This window comes from Abramis brama (assembly GCF_963993115.1).
Source record: "Abramis brama genome assembly, chromosome: 16".
Lineage (NCBI taxonomy): Eukaryota > Metazoa > Chordata > Actinopteri > Cypriniformes > Leuciscidae > Abramis > Abramis brama.
The window spans coordinates 14,102,966-14,127,099 of NC_139978.1; the positions used below are offsets into that span (position 1 = coordinate 14,102,966).

Sequence of the window (24,134 nt, forward strand, 5' to 3'; positions counted from 1 at the left end):
CAAAGTTTTCAGTCAATATTTTCATACTAGTTAGAACTATTATGAAACCAGTCAAAGGTTTGATGTAAGGTCAGAGAGGCAGCATTCACAGACAGAAACATTTATTCATGGTAGCCTACTTTACCGCCCCCTACTGTCATTATTGTTAATTGTGCATATAGTTTCAAGTGTGATTGCTTTATTTAAATAATCTTACTTGTACTACTGTTACTAGCAGAAAAAAACATAAAATATTCAAAATCATATGGAGGAATGTTTTCTTTTTTAATAAATGTCTTTACAAAACCATTACACGTTTTTTCTTGTGCTTATTTAAAGACCTTTCCCCTCATATTTCCCAACATTTTTCTTCACATTAAGTGCTTTACAACAATGTATTAAATTAACTACCTAAATAAGTCTATAAAGGCGTATAAAGGTCATGGGTTTGATTCCCAGGAAATAAATGAACTAATAAAATGTATACATTGAATGCAATGTTTGTCAAGTATGAATAAAATTGGCATGCAAAATGCATACATATAAAGGAAAAGGGCTAATACAACCCCGAAGTGAAATATTCTGGCACACGGCAGCATGGGGATGTGTTTCTGAAACAGGTTTGAAGGTTTATCTGAACCAAAGGAAAGATGACTGGGTCAAATAATATATAAACAGGAATAAAACATGACATTTGAGAACATGCATATCCATTCGATCATTTATTGAGTTATTTGATTCATGTTTGATTAATGTCAAAATATGAAGCGGGATCATTGACTCATTGAAGCAGATGTTAATTGGATGAATTCAGCTGCTGTAATCAAATCAAATATTGAGAAAATACCTATAGAATATAATATTTGACATTATGGACTGTATGGCTCCAGTTTGAAAGATTATGATAACAACTATAATGAGACGGGCATGCAAGAAAGAAAGCCAAAGCCAAAAAAAAAAAAAAAAAAATGAAAAGCTTAATTTTTTTACATTGTCTGTAACTAATGAACACACAATTTTTTTTGTGTGTGTGTTTAGTTAAAAAAATTAAAATAAACACCCATAAGGGTAACACTACAACAATCAAATCAAACAATAAACCATAAACCAATCTCTGTGATGAGAAACATTGTTCTCAGTTGCCTGGCTGTAATATATAACAAGCTCTTCGGTCACCATGATCTGAATTTCACACACAAATCCATACAAAGTTATTTACAATTAAATGACCATGGCCTATTACTTTATAGATTGATTTTTTTTTTGTACACAAACCTACATTTTGACATTTGCAACATAATACTGTAATCTACATAAATTACAGTTTAGAGAGTATTAGGTACAATCAAATAAATTCCTCCATGTTTTTGTTTTTTTTAGGGAAAAATATCTTTATTTGAAAAGAAACACAATTATGTTTGGATAAATAAGCACAGCATTAAATGTTTTTTCCCTTGAATGTACACAATAAATCACATGAAATGAAATTTGCAAAGCATTTTAAAATTGTAATACTGTAAAACATATTAATAAAATTACAGTATAAAACTACAGTATAAGAAAAATGGAAAAAAAGTATTAGTTTATTTTCCAATTGTTCACACAATAAAATCAAAAACTTGAAACACAATCACCAAAACCTGAAACTCATGTAACAAATCACTAAACCAAGTCTTTAAAATTGCAAGCACAGTTCCAGCTTAACATTCAGTTTATAAATTCTATATCACACTGTTTGCAAAACTATACACTATACAACTATATACACTATACAACTATACACACTTTAGGCAAATAATTTAAAATGAATATCTCTTTAGTCCCGTTGAAAAGCAACACTATTCACAATGCTGAGCTCTTTACACCAATTGGCAACACACTCACAGTGTAAACAGCTTCAGAATTGTTTACTTGGATGAGCTTGCTTATTTTTGAGGAAAATGGAAGTCGATGGTGAAGCAAGAGCTAAAGGTGAAGGAGTGAGATTAAGAGGAGGATAAGAGGGTGAAGAAAGTTCTATTCCTCCCAACATATTCCCCATTCCTTTTTTTTCTCCATGATGATGGAAGGTGTATGACCGCCATCCCAAGTATGCAAGTATGCCTCTTCTCCAGAGACTAAAGATGCGTATGGTGAAGTTGATGTGCAGGCCTGCGGTGGATGGATCCGTCACTCCAGAAGATTCTTTCCCCAATGTTTAGCCAGGGACAACATTGATTGTAATGAAGATGAAGTACTGTATTTTTTGTTTACATTTTGCATGTGTTTTAGTATTTCATGTGTTTAGGCTTTTGAAAAACATTGCCACTTTAATTTTTCTCTTTATCCTACTGAATGTTTTTCCTAGTTTACTCTTGTTGGGTGTGGAACGTGTTACATTCAAAACCCAAGTTTTACATAAATAATACTGCATTTTGGAAATACTGTAAAAGGCATAAGGCTGTTTAAGGCATAAACTTACTGATGGGGTTTCATATAGTGTTTTGTGTTGAGCACATCAGTATGTTGTTGGTTGGTAGATAGATCTCTTCATGTGTGTATATCATTTTGCAGCAAAAACACATTTTGGAACAGTTTTGAATGCAGTATTTACTAGATTCATGGAGTTTTGCATTTTGTGTTTGTTGTTTTGGGACAATGAGCCAAACGATTCAGCAAACCTGTTCAACTAATTGGAGAAAAAACTGTAAATAAAACATTTTGCATACAAAATATAAAGTCACATTTATTCCTTAGTCACCTCTTGTCTTTAACCTGATTCTCAAGATCTCATCAGAGACAAATGTTCTTCTTGGCCTTCCTCCAGCTTCTTGTACTTGTAGTTGTCCTATTTGAGCGCTTTCTATATTGTTTCAACCCTAAACCAATAATCTCATGTGGTTCTAATTGGTGTGCAAACAATTTTGTGTTATTCACAATTCTGTCACAGTTTTTCTCAATTAATTTTATATAGTTTGTTGTTTTACAAACTTTTTTGTTGTTTTATAAAAATCACAAACATTTTTGTACCATTTTCCCAAACACAACAAACAAAACTGTTATTTGTTAAATTCTCAGTTGCACATGATATGCTTTCAGTTAGTCCCAAATTGATAACTGCAATCTGATACACACAACACATTGTTTTGTTTACACAATTAGGATTGTTTTTAGGATGAATTGCTTATCTCAATTACAACAATAAATGTGAGAGGCGGTGAAGAGGGAAGAAAAAGGGTATTAAAGGGATAGTTCACCCAAAAATGGAAATTCTGTCATTATTTGCTCACCCTCAGGTTGCTCCAAACCTGTATGAATGTCTTTCTTCTGTTGAACACAAAATAAGATGTTTTGAAGAATGTTTGTAACCAAACCGTTGATGGGCACCATTGACTTCCATAGTATCGAGAAAGAAAAAAAAAATACTACTACAAAAAAATATATATATATACTACGGTTTGGTTACCGACATTCTTCAAAATATCTTATTTTGTGTTCAACAGAAGAAAGACATTCATACAGGTTTGGAACAACCTGAGGGTGAGTAAATGATGACAGAATTTTCATTGTTGGGTGAACTATCCCTTTAATGAGAGGGAGAGGAACAGTGGAGATGAGAGATGAGGGGAGAGGAGTAGAGGGTTTAGGAGGAGGAGAAGGATAAGGAGAAAGAAGAGTTGTGCTCGTTGAAGCTCAACTTCAATCTTCACAATAACAGGAGAAGAAGGGAGAAATGTGATTGGCCATTGTGCCGCAGTCAATGCCTGGACAATGAAAAGGCAACATTATTATGTGTGCCGCAATTTCAACCAGCAGTGTTGTGGCACACAATGTTGTTTTGGGGCCATTTCTGAAAGGCTCCTAGTTATTTAACTGCCTCACTAGCTACGTTTACATGGACACCTTTTGCTTCAATCGGATTGATTTCATTCCGAACACGGTGTTTACATGAACGAGAAATAAAGTAGTCGGGTTGATGTGCGCATATAAGCTTCAAATCGGAATAGATTTTTACACATGCACACACTCCACAAATAGTTTCCCGCTGTTTGCTCATAACTATTCTCCTACATTGGTTCTTTATTTGTTTTAAACAGCAGACTTAATATTTATCCGTCTCTGGTGATAAAATGGAGACAATGAGCATATTAACAGTTGTGCCATGCTTATATTTATCACGCAGTAAAAATGCTGTCAAAATGACAAAATGATGTCGTCTGTGGACGAGAGTCTGAAACAAGGACTGGTGGGACATTGTCCTGCTCCACTTCACAGACACGCAATGAAATGAGAATTTTAGAATGACGGGACGGGACACTCAATTATATGACACTTTATTCAACGGGAACAACAGCTCATTCCGCGAGTCATATGTCATTACGCTATTTCAACGTCATTGCACATGCGCAGTCCTTTCAGTTTTGGTTTTCAATCCGATCAAGTGTTTACATGTTCTCTCGATCGGATTACAAATTAAGGAATAGGCCTATTTCACAAAATGGCGACCGAGACCGGAAGAAGGGAAGCGATACTTTTGAAGCCATTTTTGTGAAATAGGCCTATAAACTATCCCTTTCAATCCGATCGAAATTCCAATCGAATTGTGCTCAATCAGATCGAATAAGGTGTTTACATGAAGGTTTTTGGTCCGATTGAGCCTTCAATCCGATTATAAGGGTCCATGTTACCAAAGCTACTGATGTGCTCTTTCTTCAGGGTAGTCAGAACCAAATGGAGCAACATTTTGTTATTTTGTATTTTGTACAATGTCCAATTCCACCATTCTAATTCTGAATCCAATTGAGGAGTTCCTCTGCTCTTGGAGATAGAAAAAGTATATAAATTGCAACCTTACAACCAAGTCAGTCTTCTTCAAGCAATCAAAAAGGCTGGTGAAGGAGTTGAGACACAATTTCAAGGATGAGTCCAGCATCTGTCTCAAAGACATAAAGATTAATAAAAGAAAAGTATTAAACATACATTTCATATTATAATAATGGTAAACACATCAAAATGATAGTAATGAGAAACACATCAACATGAGAATAATGATTTCTTAAAATATGATGATTACATGATAAAACATAAGCAAATGATAAAACATAAGAAATAGGCTATTTTTTTTTTTTTTTTTCTGATTCATCAATATTGTTCATTGAAGTGTAGCCTATAGAGTATAGTCTTGTGAGCAGGGGCGTAACACAGGATAAGCACAATAGCACAAGATCAACTAACTAACATAAACAAAATGCTTGCAGATGGACTAAACCATTTGGCGCATTAGCAAGGGGTGGGACCGTGAGATCTTAGATCTTTACTTTTTTGTATACAAAATGTAGTCAGTCAATCAACCAAGTTATTCAGTCAATAAACTAACTTTACATTTCATCTAGATCTCAAATTTAATTAGGAAATGAAAATATCCAGGTAAAATTAAATATATTCCAGACTTTTCAAGGGCCCTCTCTCCCCTTGGGGCCCTGGTAATCAGTATTGGTTTTACCCCCAGTCCGACGCCCCTGGCTATTACTGATAATTAAATACTGAGCCATTTACTATTGTAAGTGAAATCAGATTCATTCTGTTGAATTCTGTCGGTGCTTCACATAAGTCCCTATTGTAGTTTTTTATTTAAACAATCTTTATTAAAATAATATATTTCCAAGTTTGATGTTGTAATTCTAATTACCATTCATTCAAACCTCTTTTTTTGTGCAAAACTATATTTTTTCTCCCAAAAGGTAAAAAAAACATATATCATATAGGCCTATAATTTCATGATTTAATGCTTCAATTCAATTAGCTGTGTTTTTTTTTTTTAAAAAAACAAGTAAACAACAGGTTTAATCTAAAACATTTCATAATATCTTTTAAGAGACATATTTTTTTCCAAAATCTCTTCTGGAGAAACCTGTTTTTTTCTTCATGAAGTGAATTTAAAGGAAAAAGAAAATATTTAAACAAATGATGACAGTGTTAGGCTATCTTTTTTTTTTTATTAAACTGAAAGAGTTTCAGCATTACGATAAATATTCAGAATAAAACTGTTAAATAATATAAATCTTGGTACTGTTACTGTATAGTATTTAACAACCAAAATAAATGGCAAAGTTTATATATACTATCATTGTCATGATTCCTGTCTTGTGTTCTCCATGTCTTGTGTGGACTTTTGTTATTTCCTCTTATGTGCCATGTTTTGTAGTCCTTTGTAGTTTTTCTTGTTTATTAGTCTTTCCAGGTGTTTCTAATTAGCCACGCCCCCTTGTTACCTTGTTTAGCTTGTTTGCCTGTGTATTTAAACCTCTGTGATTCAGTTGTTGTTTATCAGTCGTTGTTGCTTGTAACTGTTTCCGTGTTACTGTCCTGAGTTCTGTGTTCCATTGTTTGCCCTGGATTACCTGTTTACTTTATTAAAGTAGTGCTTTGCATGTGGATTCTCTCTCCGCTTCATTCCTGCCTCATCATAACAATCATAATGGTAATTAAGTGTGTTTGTAGACATAATTAAAATAAATAAATCTAAAGATACAGAACTTCATTTGCCTACATTTTCTTTCCTTTATATAAAAAGTATATATTTAAAAAAACGAAAAAGAACAAAATTATGCATTGCAAAAATGCAACACAGTTCATGCATAATCATGACATGTAACAGTTTGTTTAAATGTCTTTAGCGCAGTAATTTTAGTTTATAAAGGTACTAGTTAAATTAAATTAATGTCAAATATGAAGAGTGCTGTTGTTAAAGGTCCCGTTCTTCGTGATCCCATGTTTCAAACTTTAGTTAGTGTGTAATGTTGCTGTTAGATCATAAATAATATCTGTAAAATTATAAAGCTCAAAGTTCAATGCCAAGCCAGATATTTTATTTAACAGAAGTCGCCTACATCGAACGGCCGTTTGGACTACATCCCTCTACTTCCTTCTTTAATGACGTCATTAAAACCGTTTTTTGACTAACCTCCGCCCACAGGAATGCTCCCTCAACTCTACCGAAATTCGTTTATGTACTTGTGCACTTCTAATAACTTACTGTGTTTACTCAGCTCTTATGGTGATTTTCTGAAGTAAAACTGACGCTTCATCTTTTGTGTGATGTACAATAAACTTTATTAAACTCATCAGTATATGTTTGATCATCATTCAGACAGCAGACTTGTAGGCTATTAATAAATAATGGATACATACAAGCAGATGACAAATACGTTAACCGTAATTAAACTACTAAACTATACCTGTTTCATCTCTATACAGCACTCTGACTCTGTGAGCATTATTGTCCGACTCGAAATGAACACCGTTACTGAGAGTTTCTGATATTATCATCATTCCATGAGATGAAATTGTCCTGAGAGACTGAGCGCGAGCTCATGAAGCTCCGCCCCCTGTGCCGTGCAGCAGAAGCTTATTTGCATTTAAAGGGCACACAGTAAAACAGCGCGTTTTTCTGAGCCCCAAAAAATGACAATTTAAACATGCTGTAAAAAATGATCTGTTGGGTATTTTGAGCTGAAACTTTCTGGAGACATCAGAGACTTATTTTACATCTTGTGAAAAGGGGCATAATACGGGACCTTTAAAACCCATCCCACTATTGGATTATATGTCTAGGATTATTGTTGTTGACAGTGTCAACAGCATAAAAATAAAATGTAGTAAAATATTGCAATACTGGCACACATAGGTAATCAATCAATGAAACAAACACATAAATATATTTGAAGAATTGAAATTAGAGGTTGCTTGACCATTTTCAATTCTTCAAATTTATTTATTTGTTTGTTTGTTTGATTTATTGATTGATTACCTCTATATGTGTGCCAGTATTGCAATATCATCCGTTGTTATTTTATTTTATTTTACTTGGTTTAAACACATGGATGTCTTTCCCATAAATTAAGATCCCATACATTTTGGTTATAGTGGTGTACAGAAACCTCAAACCTCCCGGCTCAGGATGGGTGTTGCTCCTAGGAACAAAAAGCAGTTCCTTGTTTCAATTTATTATGGGACGTTTTCCATTCTCAGTCTTAAATTAATTTTTAAGAGTAACCTACACATGCAAAACATTTTAGGTTTGAGACTTCTTTATTATAATTATTATTTTTTTCATGGTGGTAAGAAAGTGCAATTTAAAATACTAAACACTTTCAGGTTGAATATCTCTGCTGTGGGATCAGATATACTGTAGGAAGCTGAAATTTTCCAAGATATAGTCATCTGTGAGAGCATTCTTATGTTAAAGAAATTGAATTTGAGATTTTACTGGTTACAGAGTTAGAGAAATCTGATATAAAGCCTAATTTAATATAATAAATAATAATGAACAGTATTTCACAGTAATTATGTTTATAATTGACATGTATGCAGACATTCAATAGGCCTACAATATCAGTACAGTACCATACCTCTGGTACTAATAAATAAAATAGCTTAATACATGATGTTAGTTTAATGTTTTACATCATTATTTTTTCGTGTTTACTTTTTAAATATTAATTAAGATTATGTTAATATAATTAAACACTCTGATTAGGTCTCCCTTGGAAGTTTGCTGAGGACCCCTAGTGGTTACCTGACCTCCACACTGAAAAAAAAAATCAATAAGTTATTACAACATATGTTTTTACATTGCTTAACTCATCAAAATAAGTTAAGCAATTTGCAACTTTTTTTTTATAAGTTATGCAAGATTTAACTCATTTTTTAAAGCCAGTTTAATGTAATTTAAGTTGAAATGACTTAAAGGAACACAACGACTTTTTGGGACTTTAGCTTATTCACCGTATCCCCCAGAGTTATATAAGTCCATACATACCCTTTTCTAGCTAGCCTAGCTTAGCACAAAGACCTATGAAGGACTAAAAATGACAGAACGAAAAATAAATAAATAAATAAATAAAAGTAGAAATAAATAAATAAATGCAGAAATAATAGTGAAAATAAATACATTTTGGTAATATAAATGGCTATTTCTGTATTTTTACATGTATTTATTTATTTATTTATGCATTTCTATATGTATTTATTTATGTATTTATACATTTATTTATATATTTATGTATTTATTTATATATTTATATATGTATTTATTTCTAAATTTATTTATTTCTACATTTATTTATTTCTGTATTTCCACATTTGTACATTTATTTATTTCTGTATTTCCACATTTCTACATTTATTTTTCCCTGCGCCTGTATGCTAATTGACCTATGGCTAAGCCACGCCCCCTCCACTCACTGGACAAACAGTCAACATTCGGTAACAGGCGCTATGGCAGCTGTCACAGTAGGATACATTTCACAGGAGACAATTGATGATTTTTTGGAGACAGAAAGATTATATATCATCTCGATGTCACCAAAAGGGCCTTAAATATGCATTGGAGGGTTATATTAATAATTTTATTGTTGAGAAGGTCGATAAGCTTCAGCTCCAGACATAGATTTACAGTTCACAGTGTAAACGTTATAGTTTGGTGCTATTTCGCTTCAAACGCTCGCTTTATACGCGTCCTATTCGCTTTGGATTCAGAATGTTCAAGCGTCGAACTAGACGCAATACGCGCGAATTTGACGCTCTATTCGCGTTTGGTGTGAGCGCAGAGTAATGAACAGGCTGCGATGTCAAGATTGCAATGCTGGAATGTGTGTGTGTGTGTGTGTGTGTCAGAGAGCGGGCGCGATCGAACAGTGGAAACATAAAAACATACTCCATTTTGTTCATACAGGACATAATTAAAACTGCAAAGTGTTTAGTGTACTTATATTTGTGTAAAACACAACATTGTGCTTTTGTCAAACTGTAAACTTTTGTCAAACTGTAACCTACAACTGTCACCCAACCAAAATCACACACACACGCTGTTTAAAAGCCAAAATGACAAGAAAAAACATAAAAACGAATGAAAACTGACTAACTGCAATGCATTGCAATGGACGTGGAAGCAGAGAATGTCCGAGTGTATTGGGTTAGCTATGCGTACTGTGATTGGTTCATCGCGTTTGGGTGCGTGGCCTGACCATTGGTCAATTAGCATACATGCGCAGGGAAAAATAAATGTAGAAATGTGGAAATACAGAAATAAATAAATGTAGAAATGCGGAAATACAGAAATAAATAAATGTAGGAATAAATAAATGTAGAAATAAATACATATATAAATAAATAAATACATAAATATATAAATAAATGTATAAATACATAAATAAATACATATAGAAATGCATAAATAAATTCAATAAATACATGTAAAAATACAGAAATAGCCATTTATATTACCAAAATGTATTTATTTTCACTATTATTTCTGCATTTATTTATTTATTTCTACTTTTATTAATTTATTTTTTGTTCTGTCATTTTTAGTCCTTCATAATAGACTGGAGGTAAACGGCTCCAGCTAGCATACTGCTCCCAATAAGTGACAATATAACGCCAACATTTTCCTACATGTTGTGATTTGTATAGTCACAGCGTGTACAAATAACAAGGTCACATGAGACACAGCCGTCTTCTAACCATATACACACTGGGAACTATATTCTCAGAAGGCGAAGCACTGCTACTTGGGCGGAGTGATTTTTTTTAAAATCTATCATTTCCCTCTGATTTTAGGGATAACTTATGGGAAGAGTGGTGGGGATATGGTTAGGAATAAACTTTCTGACAGGAATGTTGTTGCAGGATCAACAAAATGTTGAACCAGGAACATGTAAAATCAAAAGTAATGCAAAATACAAAAGGGGCAGTACATTGTTTTTAGGATTATATATTTTGAATATTAACTAAAATATATTTTGGAATTTATTCATATCTTCCCCCTTTTTGTGGATACATATATATATATATATATATATATATATATATATATATATATATATATATATATTTTATTTTATTTTTTTTTTTTTTTATTTTTTTTTTTTTCTGAAACAACAAGAATTTCTTAAAACCCTTAAAATGTGGATAAATGTGTCACAGTCCTAATGAGACCAAGATTTAAGTTTTTGGCCAAAATTGTAAGAGTGCAAAAACACCACAACACATCAGTAAAACAATACCCACGATGAAGCATGGTGCTGGCTTTTCTTTAGCTGGAACTAGGGCTTTAGTTCAGGTGGAGGGAATCACCAATAGCTTGAAGTACCAGTCGATTTTGGCACAGAATCTTCTGACGTCTGCTAGAAAGCTAACAATTAAGAGAACTTTAATTTTTTAACAAGACAATGATCCATAACTCACAACAAAATCAACATAAGAACGGCTTCAGGAAAGAACGATAAATCCAGAAAATATATGTGACCACAAAACCAGTCTTATGGGTAATTTTTTTTTTTTAAATTGAGATTTATAGATCATATGAAAGCTGAATAAATAAGCTTTCCATTGATGTATGGTTTGGTAGGATAGGGCAATATTTGGCCGAGATACAACTATTTGTAAATCTGGAATCTGAGGGTGCAAAAAAATCTAAACATTGAGAAAATCGCCTTTAAAGTTTTCCATTTATGTTCATGATTGTGCTGCATTCACTCACAAAAATAAATTTTTGATATATTTAAGGTAGGACATTTACAAAATATCTTCATGGATCATGATCTTTACAGTACTTAATATCCTAATGATTTTTGGCATAAAAGAAAAATCGATAATTTTGACCCACACCAATGTACTTCTATACTCTTTGCCCACACAATGTTTTGTTGGCTATTGCCACAAATATACCCGTTCGACTAATGACTGGTTTTGTGATCCAAGTTCACATATGGGGTCCTAGGGCCGTGCACAGGAAAAACCCTCGCAAATTGACAGATCTGGAAATCATGATTTACTCATATTATTCCAAACCTGTATGACTTTCTTATTTATGACCTTGTTATTTGTACACGCTGTGACTATACAAATCACAAAATGTTGGCGTTATTTTGCCACTTATTGGGAGCAGTATGCTAGCTGGAGCCGTTTACCTCCAGTCTTTGCGCTAAGCTAGGCTAGCGGTGGGTGCGTCAGACAGAGTTACGGCACGCACGGAGATGAAAAGGGTATGTATAGACTTATCTAACTTTGGGGGATACGGTGAATAAGCTAAAGTGCCAAAAAGTTGGCATGTTCCGTTAAGTCATTTCAACTTAAATTACATTAAACTGGCTTCAAAAAATTACCTTTAACCTTTCTTTGTAAAATTGAATATCAGCCACAATACATAAAATAATAATAATAATAATAATAATAATATATATAAATAATATATATAAATATATAACTTGAGTGGTGAGAAAAGAACATGGCAGCAGGTGAAAATTAAACATAACAATACTATTCAGAATGGTAAGTAATATATAGGCTATAATGCTTGATGCTATAATTGTCTGATTTCATGATGTTTATTAAATGCAGCTGCCAAAAAAGAAGAGTGATGTTGCTGGAACTGGGGGAGGGCCACCACCAGCACCCTTTACTCCTGCAGAGGAGTAGGCTCTGGCCTTGGAACTCACAAAGGGGAGGCCAGTCATTGAGGGAATAGAAGGGGGAACAAGAAGGGGGATCATTTCTTGATGAAGAAATTTTGCCAAACACCGGATGTCCTTTATTCTAGTGTGGTTGAGAGAGTCCGCTTTCTCCTGGATGAGCACATGGCTGGTTGTGAGTGAAGGCCTGCTGCCCTGGGGCCTGGTGCGGCCAGCCGGCCACGCAGGACAGCAAACCGAACGTACCGAGAAGGCCAAGAGAGGGAAGGGCTTGTGTAGAGGCAATTTAAAGCCTGAGAAAGGTCCCACCTCTCAGGGTTGGCTCGACCAATAAGAAAGGTGGAATTTACAAGCGGGAAATTCCTCTGTTGGGAGGATTTATGACTCTTTCTCTGTGTGGTAAGACATGGGTCTTGCCATTTGTGTCCATTTACGCTCAAATAGATATAGCAAACACACACTGCATTCTATGAGAAGGTGATGTACACTAAAGTGTGAGTCATAAAAAGAGGATTAATTAGATAGGAGACACAATATAGGTGGGGTTACATTACCTAGTAGTTCTATATCTATATAATCTTCGTGTACTATATAATCCTCTCTAATAGACATCCAATATAAGAAGTTGAAGATGAGAAAGCTGGTGCTGGAAATCCAAAAACTGGAGAAAGATGCAAGTAGAACTGTCATAATGAAGTAATGGCACCTGACCTTTTTGCCCCAGTCCTCCTCTACAATCATCCTTGGTGGTCTCTCTCTCATCTCAGGCAGGCAATGTTATGGAGCACAACACAAGCAACACATGCCTTTTGTGGAGTCACTCAGAGATGGTTAAGGCACTGGAATCTTGATTTAATGAGACCAAATGTCATCTCTATACGAGCTCTTGTGCGTGTATGGGCAATGTTGTAGTTGCGTTGTGCCTCAGTCTGGGTCTCCTGATAGGGAGTCAAGAGATAAGGCAGGCAGGGATATCCCTTGTCTCCCAGCAAAACTCCTGAGAATTCACCTGGATAGAGTAAAAATAATAGACAATACAAATTGTACATTGTACAATTTGTTTGTAATTAGAAATTGGTGAATGTGTTTTTAAAGCTGTACTTTTTGCATGAATAACCTACGTTGTGCCAGTTGCTGGGAAAGAGAAGAGGCTCGAAATATTCTGGAGTCATCGGTTGAGACAGGCCATTTTGCCTGATGACACAGTCTGCATCACAGACCATATGGGAGTAAAAAAACAAAAAAAAATGTAGGTCACTACAATGCAATATAGGCATAACAAAACATGTCTATAAAGAGGTATGTGGGTAACTTCATTTAAACTCTGCATAAAAATGTTAAATCAGTCCTCAGAATAGGGTATTTGAAGATTTTTTTTAGATCAGTGTAATTTGTATTGAACAGAACATAACCCTGAAAATAACCATTTCAGTGCACATTTCAGTGTATAAAAAAAAAAAAAAAAAAAACAACAGAAAAGCTACAGAAGTAAAAGGGTTTAGCCTAAATCTGTCACCTCGAACATTAACACTCAAAAATATTTCCAAGTCCTATACAATTGTTGTAGACTTGCCTGCAATTCCATTAAAGGCCTGTTCAATGGTATAAATTGCTTTGTGGCCAGGGAAGGTGATTTCTATGGTGAGTTAGAAATGAGGTGAGGTGAGTTTTAACCCGTGACTAAGATATGCTGTAAGCAGCTCTGCTCTGAAGTCCTCACTTCAAAGAAATTTGCAGAAATTAAGAAAATGGGTTGTCAGGGTTTTGATTCCGTATGGCAAGTTAAACAACAACTTGACTAGCTACAAACAAAGAAAGAACCTAAAAAAAATTCTAATTTTAGTCTCATATTGCTTACGATTGATTAATTATGGGTTGGGGATCATTTCCTTGGACATTTCATTTCCTTAAAGTGTGTCTAAAGTTAAACAGAAACTTTGTGAAAACCCCTTAGAATATGTTGAGCGTTTCCATGCAGCTTATGAAAATGAATGTGCTGCCAATGATAATGATGAAGATTATGATTTGGCTATTGTGATTGAATCTGCCACTGGTGGACTATCAAAAGAATACAGAGAACTGCTTATCAGTGGCTCTGTTTACATTCCTGATTGGGACAGACTGCTTCAAGGGTGTGCAGTAAGTTGGAGACGTTTGCAAGATCACAATGATCAAAATGTAGGCAAGGTGTCTGTTGTCTGCTGCTGTAGTTGAGGATACAAATCCACCAGATGACAGAGAGTGTCATCTGTCAGTGGTCAGCAGGGTCATTTAGCCCGTAACTGTAAAATTCTGAAATTTCTGGTGTTATTGTGGGTTTGAAAGTAGATCAGTGTTTAATGTGACAATATTAAAGTTTTCATCTGAGAAAGAACAAGAGATAAAAATAAGGTCAAAAGATTGAAGTCTCAAGGAAATCCTTTTGAAGGAAAGATCTATAATAAAAAATGTTTTATAAGTGAATGGATAAATACAGGCTGATGTGAAATTACAGACAATGACTCCAACAAATGTGAGTTGCAAAAATATATAAAAATGTTTATTTGAAAACGCATGTCATTTCTGGAAAAGATGTCTTAAGTTGGGCTAGAGTCAAAAAATAGTAGATAAAGTCTGATGATAGAAGTTTATGAAATGCAGTGTTAGTTAGGAAAAGTTAGGCATTTTTTTTTGCCAATCTGCAAAAAAAAAAAAAAAAAAAAATCTTACCAATAGCTTTTTTTTTTTTTTTACCATGTGTTCCTATAGGTGTCTAGTAACACCTCCCAATTTATCCATGGCCAAATCCTCGGGGAAACACCTGGAGAGGCAATCAAAGTTGGGGTGGCCAGACGGCCTGGGTAAAAATAATGTTTTGTTTTTTTTACCAATATTACCTTTTGAGATGTCTAACTAGGGGTTTTTAGGGGTGCTGAATTTATCCCAGCCATTAGTTTTGAGTAAAAATGACTCAAAGTCCATACAAAAACCACAAAAAAATTGTTTTATTGAACAATTACAAAACAAAACTTACTAAATCAGTTTACAATTTAACAAACCTCATCCAACTCCCCTACATCTCCATCACTTCTGTTATCATCTGGCTGGTTGATGTTCTGGCAAGAGTTACCATGACAGTTCCCACAAACAGAAATACGCTTGATGCCTTGCTTTTTACAGCAGCACCTGAGAGTGTCACAGTCCCCTGCACAGTTGCAGCTGACAAACTTCAGAAGGTAGTGCAGTGCAATGGGATCTGTTGTAGGGACTGGTGCATAACCTTGTTCTCCTTGATTCCATACATACTCAAGGACATCCAGTGATGGACTTTGTAGCAGTAGCCGATCTCTGGTCTGGAGATATGCCCGCAGAGAGTGCTGTGTTGCAGCTCCTGTAGTCGGAGGCAGTTTCTCAGGCTTGATGCTTCCGGCTGCGGCCCGCTTGCTGATGATATCAAATCTTAAGTCTTCCAAATCTTCAGGTGGATTTCCGCAGAATGTGAGTTTGAACAGTTCGCAGCCAGCTTTGATGATGTCACTTTTCTTTTCTTTCTTGGCTCTGATGTCATTGAACACATCAATGGCCCCCTCTGCTTTGAAAGCAGAGCTTGGTGAGCAAAGTTGGTTTGATAAACCCAGAAATTGCTGATACAGTATTGCAGCCAGAGAAGCTGTGTAGGAAGATCAGGTATTTACGGTATCTCTCCGGGAGGGCCTCCCGGATCTTTCCGACATCGTAAGATATGTCTTTAAGGTAGTTTGTGACGTCAGAAACACCAGCGATTTCAAACCGCGTTTTTGAGACTGTCTTTGGCTCACTGCAGATCTTTTTCGACCTCAGACCGTCACCACGGTCTTCCCTTGAATGACGCCATTCTTCCACCTATCATCGAGAGGCAGAGGAGGACAAAGTACACAACTTCCTTACTTGAAAGTACAGATACTACTGGTCAAATATTACTCCGTTACAAGTAAAAGTTGTAAAGACAGATTTTTTATAAAAAGGTGGAAGAATGGCGTCATTCAAGGTTGACGTTCAGATTGAGGTTCAGATTGAAAAAAAAAAAAAAAACGAACTTAGTTTCTTAAGCTTAAGTTTCACTAAAACTAACTTTAGTGTTCCAGTCCTGATTGCCTCAGAGTCTCTCTCTCATTCAAAGTCAGCAAAAAGCTGCTATCTGTGCCTGTGTTATAATGTGTTATAAAGTTATAATAAGCTATTTATAGTAAAGCACAGTGTTTCAGCTGAAAATCATAGACACAGAGATTTTAAAAGAAATCATGCTACAGGCAGTTCAGATTTTATACATTTAGAGGGCAATTTGTAAATGTAAGTGTAAAAGTAAAACTCTAAAAAAAGACTTTAAAAAAGTATTTTAAATAATTTTGAGTGACTCAACAGCGTGATATGCGTTTTTATCTCTAAATAAATAAGTGTTACGCTGTGGTCAGCAGGCACGAAGACGAGTACATGTTCAGTAATGAAACCGAAACTAAAAAGCGCGTTAAAACAAAGTGGAGTAAAATTAAGATACAATGTCAAAATAAGGGTCAGGTCCACATAATATAATAAACACAACATAAACCTGACAATGAGCTTGTTAGGCCATTGTTATATAACAGTTAGTTCCTTGAATCTCACTTTACGAGAGGCTTTCTGCTGATATTTCACCAGTATTGGCATTGAAAGTCTCTGCGCATTCTAGACAGGATGTCACTCAGTCCAGTTACATTGTTACGCCACGAAGGGACAGTCTTTGAGTGAGTCATTTGAGTGTTCATTATGGTTTTTGAATGACATGCCAGTGAGTAATTGATGACATAATTTTAATTTGTTGGTAAACTAACCCTTTAACTATATGATATCTGTGGATACCTTAGCAGATATCTATTCCCCTCATTACTGCAGTAAATGTAACTAACCTGAAAGGTCTTGTTATTGGGCTGCTGTTCATGGACCCAGATGAGAGCCAGACTGAGCAGGAAGACCAGACTGAAGATGACCAGCAGCAGGGTGAAGCTCCACACAGGCAGATGCAGCTGGTTAGTCCCAAACACCAACACAGCACTAAAAGAGACAGCACTGACCATCAGAGCCAGCACAGAGAACGCCACCACCTCCCCCGGCTCACAGTCCCCCAGTATACGGCCCAGATACGGTTCCCAGCAAGCCTTCAGTGTCCCAGCAGCGCGTCTCTCCTTCACCGCCTTCTGCCTCTCCACCAGCTGAAGTTTATCAGAGAATGACTCATACTCCTTTGGCTCTCCGCTGTCCTGTGCAAAGGTCTGGGTCTCGTTCACTGCCACAGACGGATCCACCTGCTGCCCTGACTGGTTCAGTGAAGGTGTGGATGAAGCATCGGTCTTGATTCCTCCTGAGCTACCAGTACATTTATCCTGTTGGTAGCGGAGCACTATGATGCTGGCCGCTACAAAAGTGTAAGCAAGCAGAGTGCCAATAGAGAGGAACTGGACTAGTGCTTCTAGATCAAAGATGAGGGCAAGAAATGCCATAAGGCTGCCAAAAACAAGAATGGCGATCACCGGGACTTTGGTTACAGGGTTGACACGAGAAAAGACAGAGAAGAAGAGGCCATCCTCCGCCATGGCGTACACAATCCGCGGGAGAGAGAAGAGGTTGCTGAGCAACACAGTGTTCATGGCTAGATGAGAGAGATTAGACAGTTATAATTAGACAAGATAGGAAACAGTATAACTCCATATTTCTCCATCTATATCAACATAACAATTATAGAGACTGCTATAAAGTTCAGTCATGTCTTCCAAGAAAAAAATATTTTACATCAATGTGATCATATGAACATCAATATGGATCTCTACACACACTAACGTTCATAGGTTTGAGGTCAGTAAGATTTTTTTTATGTTTGTGAAAGTCTGTTCTGTTCACCAAGGCTGCATTTATTTGATCAAAAATACAGTAAAAACATTAATATTGTGAAATATTATTACAATTTAATATTTTAAACTGCAAGACTGAATATTGACTGCAGTGCAAAGCTGAATTTTCAGAAACTACTCTTTTGAGTAATTTCCTTCAGAAATCTAATATATATGCTTATTTGGTGCTCAAGAATCATTTCTTATTATTATCAATGTTGAAAACAGTTGTGCTGCTTAATATTTTTGTTATACTTTGATGGTGTGATGAATAGAAAGTTCAAAAGAAAAGCATTTACTTGAATTAGACATTTTTGGTAACATTATAAAGGTCTTAGTGCCATTTTTGATTAATTTAATCCATCCTAGCTATAAAAGTATGATTTTGGTCATAAAATAAATAAAAAATTTAAAAGCTGTTCACTGGAGGTAATAATTTGTTTCAATGGGTAAGGTGACATGCAAACAAACCAGGATGGAATATTAAATAAATTCCTAAAAGCGCATCAAAAAAGAGATGTGATGTTGCCTCAACAAGACAGTTTTCAACAAAACTGAATAATTTGCTCATATGATTGGCCACTATTATCTAAAAAAATGTGTGAATGAATAGTTATTGCATTAAATAAGTTGTTATTAAATTTAAAAAAAAAATCATCTTTTGTTGTCATATAATTGCGTATATTTGTATTAAATCAGCCAATCACCCTGCTCACTATATATCAACATTGGCCATTGAAAATCCTCTATGTCAACCACTAACTCATACTCACCACAGATGGAACCCACAGCCACGATGAACCCGGCCCAGCTATATCCCCGTCTGAAGAACGCATCTGACAGAGCTGAGTTTGGGTCGAGTGTATGCCATGGAACCATCAATGTAAGAACTGTGGACACCAAGACGTACGCTGTGGCCGCCAGGCCCAATGAGATGGCAGTCGCTATAGGAATAGCCTTCTGAGGATTACAGGCTTCTTCACTGGAAGCCGCTATCACGTCAAAGCCAACAAAGGCATAGAAGCATGTTGCAGTTCCTGCCATAATACCTGAAAATCCAAACGGGGCAAAGCCTCCCTCCCGAGCGCTCCAGTTGACTGGGTCGGCCAGTACAAACCCAAAGACCAAGATAAAGGCAATGACTGCCATACTGATGGCCGAAAAGATGTGGTTGAGCCAAGATGAGACACGAACACCAAATGAGATGAAAAATGAAGCCACTAGGAGGATGGAGGCCGCTAAGAGGTCTGGGTAATGAGTAATGAAGGGCACGTCCCATCGCATCACGTGACTTTCCGTGAAGTTCTGGATGCGGTGATTGAAAATAGAGTCTAAATAGCCACTCCACGCACGAGCTACCGCAGCCCCGCCAATCATATACTCCAAAATGACATTCCAACCAATCAGGAACGCCCAGATTTCCCCAACAGAAACGTAAGTAAACATATAGGCGGAGCCTGTCTTTGGTACACGGGCACCAAACTCAGCATAGCACAGCGCTGCCATGAGAGACGCTACTCCTGCTATGAGGAACGACACCACGACAGCCGGTCCTGCAGTGTCTTTAGCAACGGTTCCTGTGAGAACATACAGGCCTGAACCCACCATTCCACCAACACCAAGCAGAGCGAGGTCCACTGTGGACAGACAACGTTTCAGTGATGTTGCCATAACATCATCCTCCAGCGTCTTTAGCCTGTTCAGCTTCTGACAGAACCTCATCACTGAAGAGCATCCAGAAACACATGACGCCATCTTGTTAGAGAACAAAGGTTCGTAAAAGAGATGATATGAAATGTCACACTGTGACACTCACACCTGGTCCATAGTTTTCAGAGTCAAACAGGCCTTATAAACCTGAAATGAAAATAAACACAGAATAAATATTATATACTGAAAAGCAAAGTCAGAAATGAATGATTGTTTAGGCTGAATATGTATATTCAAAGTGTGGTGAAATCATTTTTTTTTTTATTGAACATTTTATATATTTCATAACATTCTATTCTAGGCCTGTCAAGTGATGGGTTTAGTCCCTTTGTACAGACCTGTATTTATCAGATATGTACATCTATTGACTGTCTCAGTTGTTAACGTATGTCTAATGTTAAGTGGTTGTAGATTAACAAAAGAAAAACTGAATGCAGCACTGAAAACATTGACTGAATATGAAGGATTTACATCCAGCAACTTCCAGTAAATTTTATTACATACAAATCTACTATGATCGTACACAGCAGAGAGCTGTGTAATATACAATAATATAGAAGCCAGTCAATTATTCAACATGCATTTATTGTGTTATGAAATGTTGTGAATAATTTACACACAGTCACGGGGCCATTACGACAAATCATGGTACATCATTTTAATGGGTGGGTACATCATTAATATTTGTTTTATGCCATAATCATAATGTATATAATAAACCCTTTGTATTAACACCTTTTGCAGGCAACCAAAAACCGCAGTCATCGATTTGGTACAGAAAGAATTCCTAAAAAGTTTGAACTGAATTACTAATTATCAATCATATAACCTGGGATAATATCTTTTGAATATTCAACATAAACGTTTAAAGTGTTTAATGCTAAATAAAAAAATAAAAATTCTTAATTTTGATTAAATGAATGAATCATAATAAGCAGTTCTGTGGAGATGTAACCAGGTCACAGTTTACACAGATGATGCTGCGGATGACAGATGGTGATTCCCGTTCACATCACACATCATATCCGCTGCTTCTCTAGACTCACTGCTGGAGCGAGCCCTGGATGACGTCATACACCTCATCCTTATCTGAACATCTCCATTGTACAGTGAATTTACAACTCACTTTACTTGATGAAAAATGCTATGAAATACACGCTAAATGTTAATGCACCACCTTTCTCCATAAAACGCAGCATTGATAATCTAACTCAACATGTATTTGAGTCTGTAGTGATATTTTAAAGAGCTCACATAAGCTCACATTTAAGAGCCAACGATATTTTCTCGGTGCTGTAATCGTTTGAATGAACTATAGCTGCTACAGTGACAGCTATCTGTTTTCATCCCTTTTTGCTAAAACCACACGGTGTTGAGCATCGTCACGAAGACAGGTGAGAAACTGCCCCGCTCTGTTTCGCATTAACGACAAATCTAAGCATTAAAACATAAACATGCAAATTCATCGATAAAGGATAGTAGGCTATGGCTTTTTACCTGTAATTGATTCTTGCGTTCATTCGTGTCGTGTTTGATGAAAGCGATGTTGTAAAGCGTCATTGAACAGAGCAGAGGGTGGAGGAGCGAACAGGAGCTGTTTCCGTTCTTAAAGGCACAGCACCTCATTAATCGATAATGATAATGTTTGAATGAAACATCCCTTTACCTAATGCACTTTTGTCTGTACACAGACATGATGCTTTAACTGATAATGAAATATTGAGCCACTTAGTATTGTTTGGAAAGTCAAATTCATTTTATTGAATTCTATCGGTGCTTCAGAAGTTCCAAGTATATAGTTTTTGATTTTGATTTATTAAAATAATATATTTACAAGTTTGATGTTGTCATTCTAATTATCATTCATTTAAACCTTTTTTTTTGGCGCAAAACTATATTTTTAGTCCCAAAAGGTAAAAAAAAAAAAAAAAAAGATCATATATGGGGCCTATAATTTCATGCTTTAATGCTTCAATGCAAATAGTTGTGTATTTTCTTAAACAAGTAAACAACAGGTTGAATCAAAAACATTTCATAATATATTTTATTAAAAACTCTCTTCTGGAGCAACCTGTTGGCTAGATTCTGTTTGTTTGTTTGTTTGTTTGTTTGTTTGTTTGTTTGTTTGTTTGTTTGTTTGTTTGTGAAGTGAGTTTAGATGATTTTTTTAACAAATTATGACAGTGTTGGGCTATATATTTTCATTAAACTGATAGAGTTTCAGTAAACTCAATAAATATTCAGAATAAAACTTAATATAAATCTTAAAAAAGGACAAATGTTACTGTACAAAATTTAACAACCAAAATAAATGGCAAAGTTTATATATACAATCATAATGGTAATTCTAAGTGCTTATGTAGAAATAATGAAGAGAAAGAAATATAAAGATGAACTTTATATGTCTACATTTCCTTTCCTTTATATAAAAAGTATAGAATTAAAAAAAGTATAGAAAAGAACCAAAAGGAACAAAATAATGCATTTCAATAAACTGCAACGCAGTTCATGCATTTTCATGATGTTGTATTACAAATTTGTTAAATGTTTAATTTAGGTTCCAATACAATAGTATACAGTATAAACTGAGAAAATTTAGTAGACTGAATTTAGCATTTGAGGTATAACTGATGATTATATCAGCTGTTAAACATAGTTTCCAGCAAGAGATTCCTGCCAAACCATGTACACATGTTTGCTAACTGGTAAATCAATAGATATTTATTATCCACAAATTTCATTGTTGGCTAGTTAAATAATATAATAATTCATAATATCTATGCAACTAACGATAATCCATTAATCAGTTGACTATTCCTTCACATAATCTGATAAAAAAGGCTTGTTTTATTCTATATTTTTTACAGAAAAAAATTGTATTACACATCTAGCTCTAAGCACTGAAAGCTTTTAAAGCAAACAGAATATGTATGTATGTAAGTGTGTGTTTGTATATGTGGTGCTGTATGAAGAAAATTGTCATCATCATCATCATCATCTGCCTTTTGCCACTCAATCATGATGTTGTTAAATTATTATTATTATTTTTTTTTGCAAATTCTTTATAAAGTTTTCTATTTTTACTATGTTTATTACCTCATGAAGACTAATCTGGATTTTGAGTTTGCCCATTGTCTTTCACTAACAGATATTTTGGGTCTTTTGATTTTTCACACTGCTATTAATAATTAAATTACCTGCTTGTCTTTTTAATCTACTAGATGTTGTGCAACTCAAGGTCTGTGCTGTGATCTTTCACACCAATATACTTTTATTCTACTATAGTGTCAATTGCCAAATTGAACTAGGCCTACATATAAAATATGAGAAGACAGTGGGTACGGAAAGTATTCAGACCCCCTTAAATTTTTCACTCTTTGTTATATTGCAGCCATTTGCTAAAATCATTTAAGTTAAAAAAAATTCTCATTATTGTACACACTGCACCACATATTGACAGAAATACACAAAATTGTTGACATTTTTGCACATTTATTAAAAAAGAAAAACTGAAATATCACATGGTCCTAAGTATTCAGACCCTTTGCTGGGACACTCATATATTTAACTCAGGTGCTGTCCATTTCTTCTGATCATCCTTGAGATGGTTCTACACCTTCATTTGAGTCCAGCTGTGTTTGATTATACTGATTGGACTTGATTAGGAAAGCCACACACCTGTCTATATAAGACCTAACAGCTCACAGTGCATGTCAGAGCAAATGAGAATCATGAGGTCAAAGGAACTGCCTGAAGAGCTCAGAGACAGAATTGTGGCAAGGCACAGATCTGGCCAAGGTTACAAAAAAACCTCTGCTGCACTTAAGGTTCCTAAGAGAACAGTGGCCTCCATAATCCTTAAATGGAAGACGTTTGGGACGACCAGAACCCTTCCTAGAGCTGGCCGTCCGGCCAAACTGAGCTATTGGGGGAGAAGAGCCTTGGTGAGAGAGGTAAAGAAGAACCCAAAGATCACTGTGGCTGAGCTCCAGAGATGCAGTCGGGAGATGGGAGAAAGTTGTAGTAAGTCAACCATCACTGCAGCCATCCACCAGTCAGGGCTTTATGGCAGAGTGGCCCGACAGAAGCCTCTCCTCAGTGCAAGACACAT

General features: G+C 35.5%; 2 protein-coding genes across 4 annotated transcripts in view; one reads left to right on the forward strand and one right to left on the reverse strand.

The window, feature by feature from the left end:
• Positions 1–24,134, forward strand: part of LOC311098383 (H-2 class II histocompatibility antigen, A-U alpha chain-like) — a 131,170-nt gene that overhangs the window by 89,821 nt on the left and 17,215 nt on the right. The gene's annotated exons all lie outside the window — the stretch shown is intronic.
• LOC311098377 (cationic amino acid transporter 4-like) lies at positions 12,336–21,607 on the reverse strand. 3 transcript variants are annotated; one of them, XM_084138549.1, is made up of 5 exons: positions 21,521–21,607; positions 19,087–20,170; positions 17,336–18,075; positions 13,556–13,641; positions 12,336–13,443 (listed from the first exon to the last, which is right to left on the reverse strand). In XM_084138549.1, the coding sequence occupies exons 2-4, from the start codon at positions 20,066–20,068 to the stop codon at positions 13,603–13,605; spliced, it is 1,761 nt and encodes a 586-aa protein (XP_083994675.1). In that variant the 5' UTR covers positions 20,069–20,170; positions 21,521–21,607; the 3' UTR covers positions 12,336–13,443; positions 13,556–13,602. The 3 variants fall into 3 exon arrangements, with proteins under 3 accessions (XP_083994675.1, XP_083994676.1, XP_083994674.1); XM_084138550.1 differs by lacking the exons at positions 12,336–13,443; positions 13,556–13,641 and adding an exon at positions 15,144–15,234; XM_084138548.1 differs by lacking the exons at positions 12,336–13,443; positions 13,556–13,641 and adding an exon at positions 15,401–16,295.